Source organism: Aquarana catesbeiana, linkage group LG13, assembly GCF_042186555.1.
Source record: "Aquarana catesbeiana isolate 2022-GZ linkage group LG13, ASM4218655v1, whole genome shotgun sequence".
Lineage (NCBI taxonomy): Eukaryota > Metazoa > Chordata > Amphibia > Anura > Ranidae > Aquarana > Aquarana catesbeiana.
In genome coordinates, this window is record NC_133336.1 from 78,088,929 (window position 1) to 78,107,076 (window position 18,148).

At 42.5% G+C, this 18,148-nt stretch overlaps 1 protein-coding gene across 2 annotated transcripts in view; it reads right to left on the reverse strand.

The window, feature by feature from the left end:
* Nucleotides 1–18,148, reverse strand: part of TMEM62 (transmembrane protein 62) — a 97,769-nt gene that overhangs the window by 44,454 nt on the left and 35,167 nt on the right. For both annotated transcript variants that reach the window (XM_073609778.1, XM_073609779.1), the window contains one exon: nucleotides 5,890–6,014. In XM_073609778.1, coding sequence (XP_073465879.1) covers nucleotides 5,890–6,014 — 125 coding nt within the window. The remainder of the gene's footprint in view (nucleotides 1–5,889; nucleotides 6,015–18,148) is intronic.

Here is an 18,148-nt window from a genome sequence, read left to right on the forward strand (position 1 = left end):
CTGCTTCTTCTGAATTCATGGCCTTCGCCTACTGCCAGAAACCGTGAATCAGACTGAGACAGAAGTATAGTTAAATCACACTTGTTTAAGAATAATAATAATAACAAAGTTAAACGGAGTAAACTTAGTCAAAACATAGCCAGAGTTCAGGAACCGTAACGGATAGTCAGACAAGCCAAAAGGTCAGGGAGCCAGAGATGAGCATAGTAGAACAGCAAGCAGGATCTGGAGTCAGAAGGAACGTCGGCCAAGCAAGTCTTTAACAGTAACACAGGAGAGCATGTCTAGAGATGTGACCAAGGCGAAGGCAGAGATCATCTGGGCTGGACGGCTTAAGTAGGCAGGACTGATGAGCAGGATATCATCAACAGGTAAGTCAACGTGGAGAGAAAGGAGCTGGCAATTAGCCGACAGCTGAGCGGCCAGCTTTGAGAAGGAAGGGCTGAGCTCAGCCTTAACAAGCAGCTGGCGAAAGAAATGTAGTCCAAAATTCCAGTAGAGAAGTCCAAGAAACTCATTGATGGTTACAGGAAGCGAATGAGTTTTGCATGGAATGTGTCAGATTTGGCTTTTATATTTCTATTTCTCCACTTTTTTTGTGTCATATCAATACAAACAAAAGAAATAAACATGAGAATGCCCAAACATTTTCAACAATTTTCTGGGCCAAGTAATGCATCTGAAAGAAATGCACACATACACACATATATATGTACAGTGGATTTAAAATGTCTACACACCCCTGTGAAAATGTCAGGTTTCTGTGATGTAAAAAAAAATGACAAAGAAATCATTTCAGAACTTCTCCTCCTTTAATGTGATCTATAAAGTGTAAAACTCAGTTGATCAACAAATTGAAATCTTTTAAGTGGAGGGAAGTAAAAATAAAAATAATATGGTTGCAAAAGTGTACACAGCCCTACGCTAATAATTTGTTGAAGCACCTTTTGATTTTATTACAGCAGTCTTTTTGGGTACGTGTCTATCAGCATGGCACATATTTGCCCATTCTTCTTTGCAAAAACACCCCAAATCTGTCAGATTGCAAGGGCATCTCCTGTGCACAGCCCTCTTCAGATCACCCCACAGATTTCCAATCGGATTCAAGTCTGGGCTCTGGCTGGGCCATTCCAAAACTTGAATTTTCTTCAGGTAAAGCCATTCCTTTGTTGATTTGGATGTATGCATTGGGTCGTTGTCATGCTAAAAGATGAAGTTCCCCTTCATGTTCAGTTTTCTAGCAGAAGACTAAAGGTTTTGTGCCAATATTGACTGGTATTTGGAACTGTTCATAATTCACTCTACCTTGACTAAGGCCCCTGTTCCAGAAAAACAGCCCCAAAGCATGATACTGTGGGTATGGTGTTCTTTTGGTGATGTGCAGTATTTTTGCGCCAAACATATCTTTTTGAATTATGGCCAAAAAGCTCAACCTAGGTTTCATCAGAACAGAACACATTTTCCCACATGCTTTTGGGAGACTCCAGATCCAGATGCGTTTTTGCAAAATTTAGCCAGGCTTTGATGTTTTTCTTCTTAAGAAAAGGCCTCCATCTTGCCACTCTACCCCACAGCCCAGACATATGAAGAATATGGGAGATTATTGTCACATGTACACCACAGCCAGTACTTGCCAGATATTCCTGCAGGTCCTTTAACAACTTGCTTACTGGGCACTTAAACCCCCCTCCTGCCCAGACCAATTTTGAGCTTTCAGCGCTGTCGCACTTTGAATGACAATTGCGCAGTCATACAACACTGTACCCAAATGAAATTTGTATCATTTTTTTCCCACAAATAGAGCTTTCTTTTGGTGGTATTTAATCACAGCTGGGGTTTTTATTTTTTGCTAAACAAACAAAAAAAGATGGAAATTTTTGAAAAAAAAAAAATCATGTTTAATAGTTTGTTATAAAATTTTGCAAACAGGTAATTTTTCTCCTTCATTGATATGCACTGATGAGGCGGCACTGGTGGGCACTGATAGGCTGCACTGATGGGCACGGATAGGCACAGATAAGGCGGCACTGATAGGCACAGTTAAGGCGGCACTGATAGGCACAGTTAAGGCGGCACTGATAGGCACAGTTAAGGCGGCACTGATGGGGACAGATAAGGCGGTACTGATGGGCACAGATAAGGCGGCACTGATGGCCACGGATGGGCAGCACGGATGGGCGGCACAGATGGGCGGCACGGATGGGCGGCACGGATGGGCGGCACGGATAGGTGGCACGGATAGGTGGCACTGATGGGCGGCACTGATGGGCGGCACTGATGGGCGGCACTGATGGGCGGCACTGATGGGGGGCACTGATGGGCAGTGATGGGCGGCACTGATGGGCACTTATGGGCACTGGTAGGTGACACTGATGGGCACTGATAGGTTGCACTGATGTGGGTGCTGATGGGTGGCACTGATGTGGGTGCTGATGGGTGGCACTGATGGGTGGCACTGTGGGCACTGATGGGTGGCACTGTGGGCACTGATGGGTGGCACTGTGGGCACTGATGGGTGGCGCTGATTGATGGCACTGTGGGCACTGATGGGTGACTCTGGTGGGCACTGGTAGGCAGCACTGCTGCCTATTGCTTTGAGTTATAAGATTGCCGTGATCGGGACTGATGTCCCGATCACGGCCGCCGGTGATCGGGTTTTTTTTTTTCCTCCTCACGCTGTCAGCGCGAGGAGGAAAAATAGCCGATTACCGGCTCTGTTTACATCACATGATCAGCTGTCATTGGCTGACAGCTGATCATGTGGTAAGGGGTCGGGACCAACCCCTTACTCTGATCTGTGATCAGGCGAGTCTCATAGACTCGCTGATCACCGAGCGCGCCGCGCGCGCCCTGCAGGGGGCGCGCAGGCCGCTCGTGCACGGGACGACGTCAATAGACGTCGTCCCGGCAATTTAGATCCGCGCTGTTGCCGTCATTTGGCAATGGCCCAGATATGAAGCGGTTAATGTTGCTGTAGGCCTCTTGGCAGCCTCCCTGACCAGTTTTCTTCTGGTCTTTTCATCAATTTTGGAGGGACGTTCAGTTCTTGGTAATGTCACTGTTGTGACATATTTTCCCCACTTGATGACTGTCTTCTCTGTGTTCCATGGTATATCTAATGCCTTGGAAATTCTTTTGTACCCTTCTCCCGACTGATACCTTTTAACAATGAGATCCCTCTGATGCTTTGGAAGCTCTCTGCGGACAATGGCTTTTGCTTAGAACAGCTGAACTTTATTTGGGGGTAATCAGAGGCACTTTAAATGATGGCAGGTGTGTACTGACTCCTATTTATTTAACCACTTGCTGACCACCGATGTACGTCCCCTACTTTGGGGACGGATATCGCTGTTATGGCAGCAGCTAGCTGCCATAACCCCGGTATCCCCGTGTTCGGCCAGCGGTCGGTTACAGGATAAAAGTGGTCTCTGTGGTGGATTTGCCGCGAGATCACTTTTAATCGGTGGCGAGGAAGGGCCACCCCCTCCCGCCGCGATCTGGTTCCCTCCGACGCTTACCGTAGCTGTTGGCAGCGGCGGAGGCGATTGCGTCTGTCTCCTTCCTTGGTATGGAGACGAGTGAGGGGAAGATGGCCCCCACCCATGTCCATACCATAGCAGGGCGGAAGCGACGTCAAAATGTCACTTCCGCCTATACGTCTTAAAGGCACATTTTTCTGTTGTCATTTTTTCAAATGACAATTTTTTTTATTGCATTTAAGTCCAAATATGAGATCTGAGGACTTTTTGACCCCAGATCTCATATTTAAGAGGACCTGTCATGCTTTTTTCTATTACAAGGGATGTTTACATTCCTTGTAATAGGAATAAAAGTGACCCAATTTTTAAATTTTTTTAAACAGTGTACAAATAAATAAAATCAAGTAAAATTAATAAGAAATTTTTTTTTTTTTTTAAACGCCCCGTCAAGCTCTCGTGCAGAAGCGAACACATATGTGAGTAGCGCCCGCATATGAAAACAGTGGTCAAACCACACATGTGAGGTATCGCCACGATTGGTAGAGCGAGTGCAATATTTCTATCCCTAGACCTCCACTAACTCAAAACATGCAACCTGTAGAATTTTTTAAACGTCGCCTATGGAGATTTTTGAGGGTAAAAGTTTCCATCCCACGAGCGGAGACGCAATTTTGAAGCGTGACATGTTGGGTATCAATTTACTCGGCGTAACATTATCTTTCACAATATATATAAAAAAAAAAATTGGGCTAACTTTACTGTTGTCTTATTTTTTTAATCAAAAAAGTGCATTTTTTCCCAAAAAAGTGCGCTTGTAAGACCGCTACGCAAATACATTGCGTATTGAGTATTGCAATGACCGCCATTTTATTCTCTAGGGGTTAGAAAAAAAACAATATATAATGTTTGGGGGTTCTAAGTAATCTTCTAGCAAAAAAACTGTTAAACTGTTTTAAACATGTAAACACCAAAATCTCAAAACGAGGCTGGTCCTTAAGTGGTTAACATGAGTTTGAATGTGATTGCTTAATTCTGAACACAGCCACATCCCCAGTTATAAAAGAGGGTGTGCAGAGTTATGCAACCACATTATTTTGTTTTTTTATTTTTACCCCCCAATTGAGTTGTACAGTTTATAGGTCACATTAAAAGGTGGAAAAAGGTCTGAAATTATTTATCTTTATCTTGTTTTTTTTTACATCACAGAAACCTGACATTAACAGAAGTGTATAGACTTTTTATATCCACTGTATGTATGTATGTATGCATGCAGCTACATTTAGAAAAACTTTTTTTTTTTTTTTTATTTAGCAAAAAATAAAAAACCCAGAGGTGATTAAATACCACCAAAATAAAGCTCTATTTGTGTGGAAAAAAAGAGAACATTTCATGAGTACAGTGTTGCATGACCACGCAATCGGCATTCAAAAAGTGTGACAGCACTGAATGCTGAAAATTGGCCCAGGCAGGAAGGGGGTGAAAGTGCCCAGTAGAAGTGGTAAACACAGTGATTCCCCTTTTTTCTTTTAAAAAAAAGGACCCCTTAAAGTGTATGTTACCCCAAAATGCATTTTTCATGTTCTATTTTTATTTCTTAGTTTGCTGTCAAATACCTGGTGACCCTGCCATTTCCCCTAGCTTCATGTTCTAATTTATGCCAAGCATGGAAGCAAATATGTGCTGGCGTGGTCAGTCTGCATACCTGGTATTGGTGCTAGGATGCTGACACACAGCGTGCTTGTATCTCCCATAGTCAGTTTAGGTGTCTCACCCCCTGTCCAACCCTATACCCCTATGTGTAGAAGGACATAAATGGAGCCTATGTGGTCAAGTGTCTGCAGAATAAAACTTAATTAAAAAAAAAAAAAAAAAAAAAAAAAAAAAAAAAAAAAGGGAAGGAAGGTACACTTTTTTTTTTTTTTTTTTAAAGGAAATGCAAGAAAAGGTCTGGCTTCACAGGGGAAATTGACAATGCTCTAAAACATTGTTCACAGCCAGTAAAAGGGGATTGCCTTTTTTCCCCCTCATTTTGCCACTGCTTTGCGGACTTCTGCTTAGGGGGATTCCTTGTTTGGAGTGCCACCTGTTGTGTGAATCTAGTATCACTTTTCCACTAGTTGCACGTAATGTTTTTTGGACTGATTAATTCCTACAGTGCGGGGTCTACTGAGTAACACTGGGGGCTATGTATACAAGGATGAGATATTACACAGCATGGTACATCCAGCCAGAAAAATTTAAAAAAATAAAATAAAAAGTATGGCATGTTGGGAGTTGCTTTGTGAAGCAAGGGTTGTAAATAAATAAGATCTGCCAAAAAAGATTAATTGTTTAGAATATATTTCCGTAAGTAGTGTTCATAAAAAAAAATTAAAAAAAATGGATATTGTAGGTGAGTGGGGTGACTGACCTCATTACTTCCCGGATACCAGGGGAAGAAGATACAATGGTTGAAGTGGGGTAGTGACCAAACCACACAGATTGATTGCTATGTAGACTCTCTGCAGCCAATGTTGACAACTTCTGCATCTGATCCTAGAAGAGGGTTAAGCACAATAGAAGTGTAAGGATAAGATAGCATTTTGACAGTATTTTGGAATCAATATCATGGACAACTGAGATATAGTGGATACATATAAGATCAATCCTCTAAATGCCCTGTACACACGATCAGAAATTTCGCCAGCATTGTGACCATAATTAGAAACAATGGAACATGGGGGCGTGACCGGATGTTGGTGATGGCGGTGAGGGAATGCAGAGAGTGAGCGGAGAGATGTGAGCTCCTCTCCCTACCTTTTCCGACTGTTATATCCTGTATCCAGTGTCTGGATCCAGTGTCTGAGTGGTGGCTGCCAGCCTGTGTGTCGCTGTTCTAATCTCCTCGCTTTGCTCCTCCGTCCCTTTGCTGGAGCTGTGGCCAAAACTGCGGCTGCGTAAAAGGGGGCCGAGAGCTGCCGTGCCCTGTCGGAAACAGCCGGTCTGTGCGGATGTGAAGCCCGTGATCTCCCTTGGAGATCCCACGAGAGCTCGGACGGACGCCGCAAGGGGACAGTGACGGAGCTACCCCAGTGGACTGGAGAGTGGTTGGAACAGTGGGGCACGCCAGTGAGGCTTGTCGTGGTGACAGGAGGAGCCGAGTCACCCAGCTTGGAGCGCGACGGTGTGGGAGCCCAGCTGATTAACTCTGAAACAGCAAGCTGAGAATACCAGGAACAGCAGGTGAGCTGCAATACGCTGTGGGAGATACTGTGGAGTTACTGTGGGACATTGGGAGAGTGCATTGTCTTCAAGATTATACTACTAGGAAAAGCTAAGAGAGCAACCCTGCAGTCCAGTATAAGGGAGTCAGGAATATATGGACATATGTTATAAAACTCTCAAAGCATAGCACAGTACAACGCTACCCCCACTATCAACTCCAGTTTTTTCTCTTTGCTCCTTGTTTCCCTTCCTGGTTATAATTTAGCCCCATTAAAATACAGCCATATCAAGGAAAAGGGGGGATGAACTGACTAATCAGGAGAATGTGGGGTCACAAATATTACGGTCCGCTAAGGATAAGGGAGGTCAGTCGGCAGCTGCAGCGGCAAAACTTGAGAAATATGCTCACACCCCTGAACAGACCCCTACAAAAAGTGGACAACAGGTACAAGTAAAAGCACCAGCGGATAGGAAGAGCCATGGGCAAGTAACAACAGCCGCTGTGGTGTCAGGGCCTAAGACCGCGAATAACAATAGAAGCGCAGGGTTGGCTGAAAAAGAACATATATCAACGTCAGTTAACGCTCCCCCTATGGAGATAGAACCTACTTTGAGGGATGTATTACAAGCAGTCAATTCATGTAAGTCATCGCTTGGGGACCTATGTAATCAAGTTAAGGAGGTTAAAGAAGAGCTGTCGCTGATGAGACAAGAATTACAAAAACAGTTGAAAGGACAAAGGCCTTGGAGGGGAGGGTAAGCCAAGTGGAAGAGGACATATACCCGCTACAGCAAGAAGTCAAAACTGTAAAAGATCAACTGGGTAGAGTCATTGAAAAAATGGATAAAATGGAAAATCGACTCAGAAGGGACAATGTGAGGGTGGTGGGGCTTCCAGAAAGGAGTGAGGGGCTTAACCCTATTGTTTTTTTTGGAAAAGTGGTTTATAGAATTATTTGGAAAAGAGCCTTTTTCCCCTCACAGTTCTCAATAGAAAGGGCACACAGAGTCCCTTTTAAGCCCCCCCCCCCCCCCCAGGAGGATACCCTAGATCACTATTGCTGAAGTTTTTGAACTATAAATGATAAAATAATCTTATTGCGTAAAGCTAGGGAGCTGGGATCTATCCTCTATAAGGGAATAAAAATTTCATTGTACCCGGATTTTTTGCCGGAGCTGCAGAGGCGCGAGGGGGGGTTTGGAGATCAAACGTAGCCTACAAAAATTTGATGTCAAATATGCGCTACTTTACCCAGCGCAGCTGCGGATAGAGGCGCTGGGGGAAACCCAATTTTTTGACTCACCAGCAGGAGTAGTACGGTGGCTAGAAGAAAATAAAGAGAGGTTGAGACCTAAAGAGAGGAACAGAGCGCACTGAGGACACTTGGACTGAATATAAGGGGCACTGGGAAGAGTTATGGACTTGGTAAAGAAAAGAGTAGGGAAGTAGGGATTCATATATAAGAGTAGAAATGAATGTAGTGGAAATCACATTTAAATTGTTGTACACTTGCATGCTTTTAGTATGGGTGTGGTACAATATGGTAGGAGTTTGTATGATACATGATTTGTATGAGGTGGTCACAAACAAAGCCCCCAGGGCGAACCTGGTAAGGTGGAGAGTGGGAGAAGTGGGGAGGGTATTTGGGAGGAAGGGATGGGGAGGCTGGGGAGGATTGGTAGAGAGGGGGAGGGGGGCTAGGGGTTTAATGGGTTTAGGGCAGAGTAATACTATAGTTTACATATTAGACGAGGTGAGGCACGGGGAAAAAGAAAAAAGAAAAGCAGGTTTGAGAATGAGTAAAACAAGTACTTGGAGTTGTCACAAATAAGGAAATTACACTTCCGATAAAAGATAGGAGAAAAAGTTTGGGGGGTATTAAAGCACAGAGGGTAATTAAGGTTCATAATATACTACACTTTTTTGATTTAGAGGTTATGTTTTTTATTATTTTGTTTTTCTCTCCATTTTTTTTCTTCATCTCTCTCTTTATGTAGCCTAAGGTACTTAATATAGGTCCTGGAATGTCCAGGGGTTGGGCAATCCGGCCAGTTCTCTCAATATTGGAAATGAGGGGGGTGGGTCTGATCTGCCTAAAGTTGACCCACTTGACAAAAGGACACCATGACATGTCTTCAAAGTAGGAGGTTTCAATGCCAATATCACTCGGTGTACTCTTCATATTCCAGAGGGGTGAGTGTAATTGTGAAAAGAGGAGTGGCTTTCTCCTGCCGGCAGATCAGCATTGACGAAATGGGTCGTTATATTTTCCTGTATTGCTCAATAGAGAATAGAATGTATGTTTTAGCAAATGCTTATATTCCCTTGCCATTTAAACTTGAAGTTATGTACAGTTTAATGGAATTTATGTTGGATAAAGTAGGCACCCCGGTTATAGTAATGGAAGATTTTAATGAGGGTCTTAATAAAAGTTTGGACAGGTTTCCACCGGGAGTTCAGTCACATAATATAGAGGAGGGTCGGTTATGTCAATTCCTGGTAGAGGCAAGGTTGTTTGATGTATGGAGGGTACGGAATCCAGATAAACAGCAATACTCTTGTCTTTCAGCCTCTTATTCCACACTCTCCAGGATCGATATGATCCTGGGGAATGCAGAACTACTACCACTGGTAAAAGATATGGTCTACCTGCCAAGAGGGGTCTTGGACCACTCTTTGTTGGTGGTATCAGTGAACCTGGGGGGGAGGAGCCCCAAAGGTCTTGGAAGCTGAGTCCATTTTGGCTGGAGCTAATGGGAGAACCAGAGGAGGTAATAAAAAAATTAGAAGAATTTGTGATATTTAATGAAGGTACAGCAGCAGCGGGGGTACAGTGGGATACTCTGAAGGCATTTCTTAGGGGTATACTGATCCAGAGGGTGGCAGAAATTAAGAAGAGATCCAGGGAGTGGGAGGAAAGTATCATGAAAGAACTGGAGAAGGCAGAGAAACAATATATAGAAGATCCAACACCAGAGAATCAAAACTTATGGTTAAATAAACAAGAGAACTATAGAGTAGCAGTATTAAGGAAAGTGGAAAATAAGTGACTTTTTCAGAAGCAATTGGCTTTTGGAGAAGAAGTAAGTGTGGGGCGAATGCTGGCCTACCTGGTGAGAACCAACTCCTCCCCCTCGACAATACCGGTAATTAGGACTGTAAAAGGTGAGATTTCCTCCCACACATTAGAGATTACAGACACGTTTAGAAATTATTATGAAACATTGTATAAGTCGCAGGAAAGAGTCAGGAAAGAGAATATGAATATGTTTTTTAAGAACATGGTGGTACCAACCCTTACAGAAGAGGACAGAGAGGGATTGGAGGCCCCAATAACTTTAGTGGAATTACAACAAGCCATGGCCGGGATGGCAAATCATAAGTCCCTGGGGCCAGATGGACTCCCGATTGTGATTTATAAGTTCTATGGGAAAATACTGCTACCAGAGCTACTTAAGTTGTTAAACTGGGAGATGGAGGAGGGGAGACTGCCTAACTCAATGATGGAAGCCACCATAATCATGTTGCACAAAGAAGGGAGAGACCCGTTAGAAACGTCAGCATATACGCCAATATCTTTACTGTGTGCTGACGCTAAAATGCTAGCAAAGGTGCTGGCAGCTAGGTTGAATAAAATTATTCATAAACTCATACACCCAGATCAAACAGGGTTTATTCCCAATAGGTCTACCAGCATGAATATAAGAAGGGTATATCTGAACTTGCAAACCCCGGCAGAGAATATGGGATCAAGAGCTGTTATGGCCCTGGATATAATTAAGGCTTTTGACAGCCTGGAATGGGGTTATCTCTGGCGGGTTTTGGAAGAATTTGGATTAGGGCCTGTCTTCATAAGATGGATAAAAATATTGTATAATGGCCCAAGCGCAAAAATTAGGGTTAATAATGAATATTCAGAAAAGATCCATCTAGAAAGGGGGACGAGACAGGGGTGCCCATTGTCTCCCTTGCACTTCGCTCTTGCGATGGAACCATTGGCAATTGGTATCAGGTCCTCTGTAAACATGAAAGGATTTTCAAGAAAATCAGGAGAGGAGAGGATTGCCCTATATGCCAACGATGTCCTTCTTTTCCTGGGGTATACGGAGCACTCCCTTAGGCAGGTATGGTAATATGGTATGGTAAATATGGTAGAGAGGTTTGGTAACCTTACGGGATTAGTGGTAAATTGGAGTAAGTCAGCACTCTTACCAGTGGACACTCTTAGGAACCCCATAATGTCTGAAATACCCCAATTGGAAGTTGTGACAACAATGAAGTATCTAGGTATAAACCTGACAAAAGACCCAAATCAGTATATAGATGACAATATAACCCCACTTCTAACTAAATTCAAACGTAAAACTTATATTTGGAACCGGTTACCCCTGACACTAGCTGGGAGATGTAACTTAATTAAGATGGTATGGATGCCTCAATTATTATACTTGTTGCACAACTCCCCGATGTGGATAAACAAGAGGTGGTTTAGGAAAATAGACATGTTGTTTAGAGAACTGTTATGGAAAAAGGGTAAAGCCAGGATTAGTCTCCATACCCTGCAGGTGCCAACGAAGGAGGGGGGAATGGCGGTTCCCCACCCCAGGAGTTATTTCTTGGCGGCACAGTTGCAGCATCTAGGAGGTGGTAACTTCCACAGGGGCTTAATGATACTAGAAGCACCACATAAAACAGTTGTAGAGGTGTTAGAGGCAGACTCTTTTTTTTTAGGAATCCTACAATTAAGATGTCAACAAAAGTATGGAAAGCAGTAAAAACGCTAATTGGATATGATAGGTCCTAGAGGAAATTGCAGCTATGAGGGAGTTTAAAGAATGGGAAATACAGGGCATAAATAGATTATCGCATTTATGTAAGGGGAATACACTAAAAACTTTTGGAGATTTGCAAAGAGAAAACGGGATACCAAAACAAACATTTTACAGATGATATTTGCAAATTAGACATGCACTGAGTGCCCAATTCAAGACACAACCCTTAGTATGGAACAACGCACCATTGCTCTAAAAAGTGATCAAGTCAGACAACACGAAGGGACTTATTTCAGAAATATATACACAGCTGTGTAGTAAAAGCATTGTAAGGTTTGAACATCTTAAGTGTAGGGAAAAGTGGGAGTAGGGTATAGGGGAAATAACGGAGGTGCAGTGGAAAAAAAATACTGGAGCTGGGATTTGGGGTGTCAGTCTCCCCCTCACAGAAAATTTCACATTTAATGCTGATACATAGAGCATACTACACTCCCAAGAAGCTGTACTGGTTTGGGTTAAGATCAGATGCCAAATGCCCTAGATGTCATGAAATAGGAGATCTGATCCACATGGTATGGAGATGTCCCAAGCTATTTCAATATTTGACGGGGGTAGTAGATGCTATAAATAGAACGTTCGGGACCGCATTAGAGATGGATGCCAGACTATGTGTTTTGGGATATAGAGAATGGAAAGGAGAAGGGACAAGTTTAATAACAGTGGTTGTAAGATGTTAATATCAATCCCGGAAACTGATTGCGCAGAGATGGCAATCAGTTAAGCCCCCAACAATAGAGGAGTGGTCAAAAATAATAAATGAGATAATCTGGAGAGAAGGGGCTTTGTACATCAAGAGAGGGAACCTCAAGGAGTTCGAAAAAATGTGGAACCCCTGGTTGGTAAAGCTAGGATATAATAGGTATTAGTGGAAAAGAGTAAACCTGTCTATTTGGGGAGGGAGGGGTGGAGGGGTAGGTGGGGTATGGTAAGGGTATATTTTAATTAATGTATTACAATGTTAGCCTGCTGTAAAAATGAAGATGTTAAAAGCAATTTTATAACACTGTCACTCCTTTTTATATGGGTTGTAAAGTTAAAAACCTTAATAAAAAAAAAAAAAAAGAAAAAAAAATTCCGCCAGCAAAAGTCGGATGTGAGCTTCGGGTCAGAAATTCCGACCATGTGTATGCTTTGTTGGTAGAATTCCAGCCAGCAAAAGATTGAGAGCCGGTTCTCTATTTTTCAGTCGGAAAAAGTTCCTATCCGAAAACGCGTTCGTCTGTATGCAATTCGGACGTGCAAAAAAATCACGCATGCTCCGAAACAATTCGACGCATGCTTGGAAGCATTGAACTTCATTTTCTCGACACATTGTAGTGTTGTACGTCACCGCCTTTTTGAAGGTTGAAAGTTCAGCGAACTTTTGTGTATGCAAGGCAAGCTTGAGCGGAATTCCGTCAGAAAAACCATCCAAGTTTTTTCTGACGGAATTTCTGATTGTGTGTATGGGGCATAAGATGCTCCAGGTTGCCTTGGCGGATTAATTTTGCAAATGCAAAGTTTGAAGGGGAATGAAATTGCTGGAAAACTGTACTGAGTTTGACTAGCAAATCAACAAACATGTATGCTTGACAGTTAACCATTTTTCATAATTAAATGCGATGACATTACCTTAAAGCTGAACTCCAGGCAAACAGCTAAATACACAGATAAAATATCCTGAGATACACACAGCTCTAACCCAAAGCTAGAGCTGCACAATTTTGGCTAAAATGAGAATCACAATTTTTTTGCTGAAGAAGATAGTTCACGATTCTCTCACGATTCTCGTGGCGTAACATCATCTTTCACATTAAAAAAAAAAAAAATTGGGCTAACTTTACGGTTTCTTTTTTATTCATTGAAGTGTATTTTTTCCCAAAAAATTGTATTTGAAAGACCGCTGGGCAAATACAGTGTGACATAAAATATTGCAGCAATTGGTATTTTATTCTCTAGTGTTTCTGCTAAAATATATATAATGTTTGGGGGTTACAAGTACCGTATATACTAGAGTATAAGACAAATTTTTCAGCCCATTTTTTGGGCTGAAAAAAGCCACCTCGACTTATACTCGAGTCATTGAACTAAAAATGCAAGAAATGGAGGAGAAAAGGGGGCGGGGTCCTGCCGCTGGGTGACGCTCATGTGTTCCTCCTCCCCTAATGCTGTCAGATCACCGTGCATTATGTTTAATCACCGCCGCTGTGTCCCCTGTGTTACCCCTCCCTCCCATGCTGTATCAGATCACCAGCGATGTCCCTCCTCCTCTTGTGATAGACGGCACAGTGTTCCAATGCTAGGAATCACTGTGCCGTATGTGAAAGGAGGCGGGACGTCGCTACCGTGGCTGCACGGCGATCTGACAACAGCAGGATCTTACGGTGCAGTGAGTGAACTGCTCCACTACAATAAATGCATGGCAGAAATATACATGTGCAGAAACCAAATACCGGTATATGTTATACCAGATAATGTGTGTATTGAGACCAGAGCTATGGTTGGTACAGGTTCCTACCTGTATCAACCATAGCTCTGGTCCCAATATACACATCATCAACAGGAGTATTATGGCCACACAGAATTTTTTACCCCAAGTGTTATTTTATCTTTTACCTATTATTTTTTACCTCAAGTGTTATCTTTCTTTCAAAGTGGTACCGGTATTTACGGTAGATGGTTGAGACAAACTGTTTGACATTTACAATGGCTACCGTTTATATACGGTAATGGGCACTGGCAGGCTATATACTAGTATAATGGACACTGGCAGGCTGTATATAAAATGGACACTGGCAGGCCGTATATAATGGACACTGGCAGGCCGTATATAATGGACACTGGTAGAATGTAAATTATGAGCCCTAACACAGGCTGCTCTATGCAAACAGTCATGTAATATCATCAGCCTGCATTAGGCCTCAAACTATACAAGTCTTTTTTTTTTTTTTTTTTTTTATCCTGTTAGAAATGGATCCCAATACTTCTACAAGGTAATCCTGGACCAAAACAAAAACGCAGTTCATACAAAGCTGGTTTCAAACTTAAGGTTGTGTCAAGAGCAGAAGAAAGCAATAACTGTATTGCAAGTAGGGAATTTTGTGTTAGTGAAAAACTAGTGAGGGACTGGCGGAAAAAGAAAGCTGACTTGGAAAAGATTCCAAAGGATAAAAAAGCTCGACGTGGTTTAACAACTTCATATGGGGCTCTAGAGACTGAATTGCATAAATGGGTTATGGAGTGTCGTCAAAATGGTTACTGCGTAACACGCATGGGAATTTGCTTACGTGCCCTTCAAATGGCTAAGAATGACAAATTAAAAGCACCAGGCATTGAAAATTTTGTTGCGTCAGCAGGATGGTGTACCCGCTTCATGAATAGGTTTGGCCTAGGTTTGCGGCAAAGAACAAAGATTTCACAGAGGTTGCCAAAAGACCTTGATGAAAAAGTGATGTCATTCCATTCATTATAAAACAAAGAAGGATCCATAACTATGACCTGGGAGATATTGGAAATATGGATGAAACACCTATGACCTTTGATCTTTCAAGCAACAGAACTGTGGCAAGTTTGGGAGCCAAAACAATTTTTCTCAGAACCACAGGAAATGAAAAAAAACATTTCAGTCGTTCTGTCATGTTTGGCTAATCGAACCAAGCTGCGGCCTGTCATTTTTAAAAGAAAGACCTTGCCTAAAAAGGTCAAATTCCCACCACGAATTACAGTGCATGCACATAATAAAGGCTGGATGGATGAAGATGGAACAAAAAAATGGCTGGAAGAAATTTGGAACGGACGACCAGGAGCAGCCTTAAAGAAAAAAACATCATTGCTAGTTTGGGATATGTTCAAAGCCCACACATCTGATGACATAAAAAAATTGGCAAAATCTTCTAAAGTTACTTTGGCCGTTATTCCAGGTGAGCTTACATCTGTATTGCAGCCGCTAGATGTGTGTTTAAATAAACCTTTCAAAGACCGTGTGCGAAAGATGTGGCATGAATGAATGTCATCTGGTCAAGCCCCACTGAAAAAAGGTGGAAATTTGATGAAGCCGGACATAGAATTGATAGCAACGTGGGTTCGTGATGCATGGGAAGAGATACTGGAAGACATGGTGCAACGCGCCTTCAAGAAATGTGGCATTAGTAATGCTATGGATGACAGTGCTTTGTTTGAGAACGACAGCAGTGACGGTGATGACTGCGAACTCAGTGATGATGACAATGTCTATGCTGATAACCTCACACCAGCTAATACTGAAGCTCTGTTTGGACATACAGATGATGAGGAGGAATCTAGTTTTGAAGGATTTTAACTCTTGTGTTTTAGCTTCGTTGCTGATTGAGCTAAGGTTTTTGTACTTTTAAAGTTATTGTTGATACCATATAGTTTTTATTGACCCTCTTTTCAATTACAGAGCTAGTTTACTGTTTTTCTTTGAAATAAATATTCAAAAACATTATTGGTATCTATTTTTATTTTTGAAATTTACCGGTAGCTGCTGCATTTCCCACCCTAGTCTTATACTAGAATCAATACGTTTTTCCCATTTTTTTTGTGGTAAATTAGGGCCTCGACTTATACTCGGATTGACTTATACTCGAGCATATACGGTAATTTTCTAGCAAAAAATATTGATTTTAACTTAAGAAACAAGTGTCAGAAAAAGATTTAGACTTTAAGTGGTTAAACTTCCTGCATTTACACATTGTTTAAAAACTTGGCAGACTGTCTGGATTTTTTTCTTTACACACAGAAGTTTCCCTTTGATCTAAGAAGGAAGAATTAGTTAAAATGTTTCATTTGAAGAACTTGGCAGACTGCCTGGATGTTTTCTTTTGACAGCTGAGAGAGCAGATAAGTCTCTCCACTTGTTATATGAAAGAATCGGCAAACTCTGCAATAGAGATCGTCAGAGGGGTTGAATCGAGATCACAATTTTTTAACGATTAATTGTGCAGCTCTACCCAAAGCACAGATCTCTTTAGCATGGGAGGGGAGGGGATTTTTCTCTGCTGCAGTTTTACTTTCACTTACAGGTCTCCTTTCCACCCAACGACTGCATAATGAAAGGATATGCAACACTCAGATTAGCTCATCTCTGCCATGCTGCTCTCTTATCAGCATGGATCCTTGCACTGTACACCCCATTGCCTCCATGTGTTCTTTGTGCTGCTTCCCCCTACTTCTCTCTGAGCTCTGCTGTACAGGCACTGGTCTTATACCAGTTAAATTCAGGTGCTTACACTGCTTGGAATGAAAACAAAATACAGTAAGGCCTCTTGTACATAGGATTAAAAAAGTCACTTTTTTACTGCTCTGGATATAGATGCATTGTAGTCTATAGAACCATACACACACAGCTGCTTAAGGTGAGTTAGGCCTCTTGCACACGGGAGTTTTTTACAGATTTGAAATTAGATTTATTATTGTCTAAAAAAAAATGCACACATTAGTACACAAGTACAGAGCCATAACTCAAAAATAGAAAATTTTACATTTGAGTGCAGTAATTTATTTGCGTATTTGTTCACACGCCTATACGGAAGTTTTCATGCATATATTGCAATACTGGCAATGAAGAAGGATTTTACGCCTGTACACGCTTACGTGCCTTTACGCATGTTTACAGGAGCTCTTTAGGAAACATTTTACTCAGAATCCCTGTGTCAACATTAGTAAAATCTTATGACCATGTGCAACTGGCCTTAGCGTGCATCTAAACACAATAACAAATGCGATATATTGCACCTTAGATTTGGTAGCTACCATTAAGCGGCCTTATGGTACAAATGGCTGGCTGTATAGTATCCCTGCTGTATGATGGGGGCTCTGAAGTCTAGTACCAACTAAAACTGAAACTGGGGCGCCCACAGGCAGTTGGGGCGCAGGAGTAATTCCCCTGGAAAACTGGATGGGCCCAGTTCCTCCTGATTTGTATGGATCTACCTTGTCTGGACATGAACTGGGAGTCTACGGTGTCTGTGCCCCCTGAAAGTGGTCGACCCAGGGGTGCCCTTAGTAAAACTTGTTTGTGGAACCCACTGTGTGAATAGGCACATGGTCACAGCACTAAACTTTCTGCACTGTGCCTCTTGGGCCAGGCCTTTTGGCTAAGTCCAGGGGACTTTTTCTACCAGGCCTCAGAGCCTAGCCAGTGCACATTACACGACCACTACTTATTTATTTTTCCTTCACGTTTACCACACTTTTACTTGTCTGTTTTTTTTTCACTGGATGGAGGGTGCAAGTCCTTGGGCTTAGCCTGAAGTCTAGGGGGAAGGATGTGTGGAAATCAGGTTCCTTCCTCCCCTGAACCTATGGTGGGGGGTGGGGGGTGTGTCTCCTCAGTCTAGTACTCGGTTTGCTTTGGATGGAACCAAGAAGAAGGGTCTGCCAGGCCTTGCGGTTAGGTGGACCAATTACGTAACCTTGTCCCTGTCTGGAGCCTTGCACCCCGGGGGTTTAGGGTAAGGTCCTACTCCTACCCTAATGTCAACCTCAAACTGGGTTCACACTTGTACGACAAACACTCCTACATTGGGAGCTTATGTCGCATGACGTGTACAAATCAATGATTCCCTAAGAAAGCCATCTTAACTGGTCCGACACAAGTCGGCCCGACTTTGAAAATGCTCCCTGCTCTACTA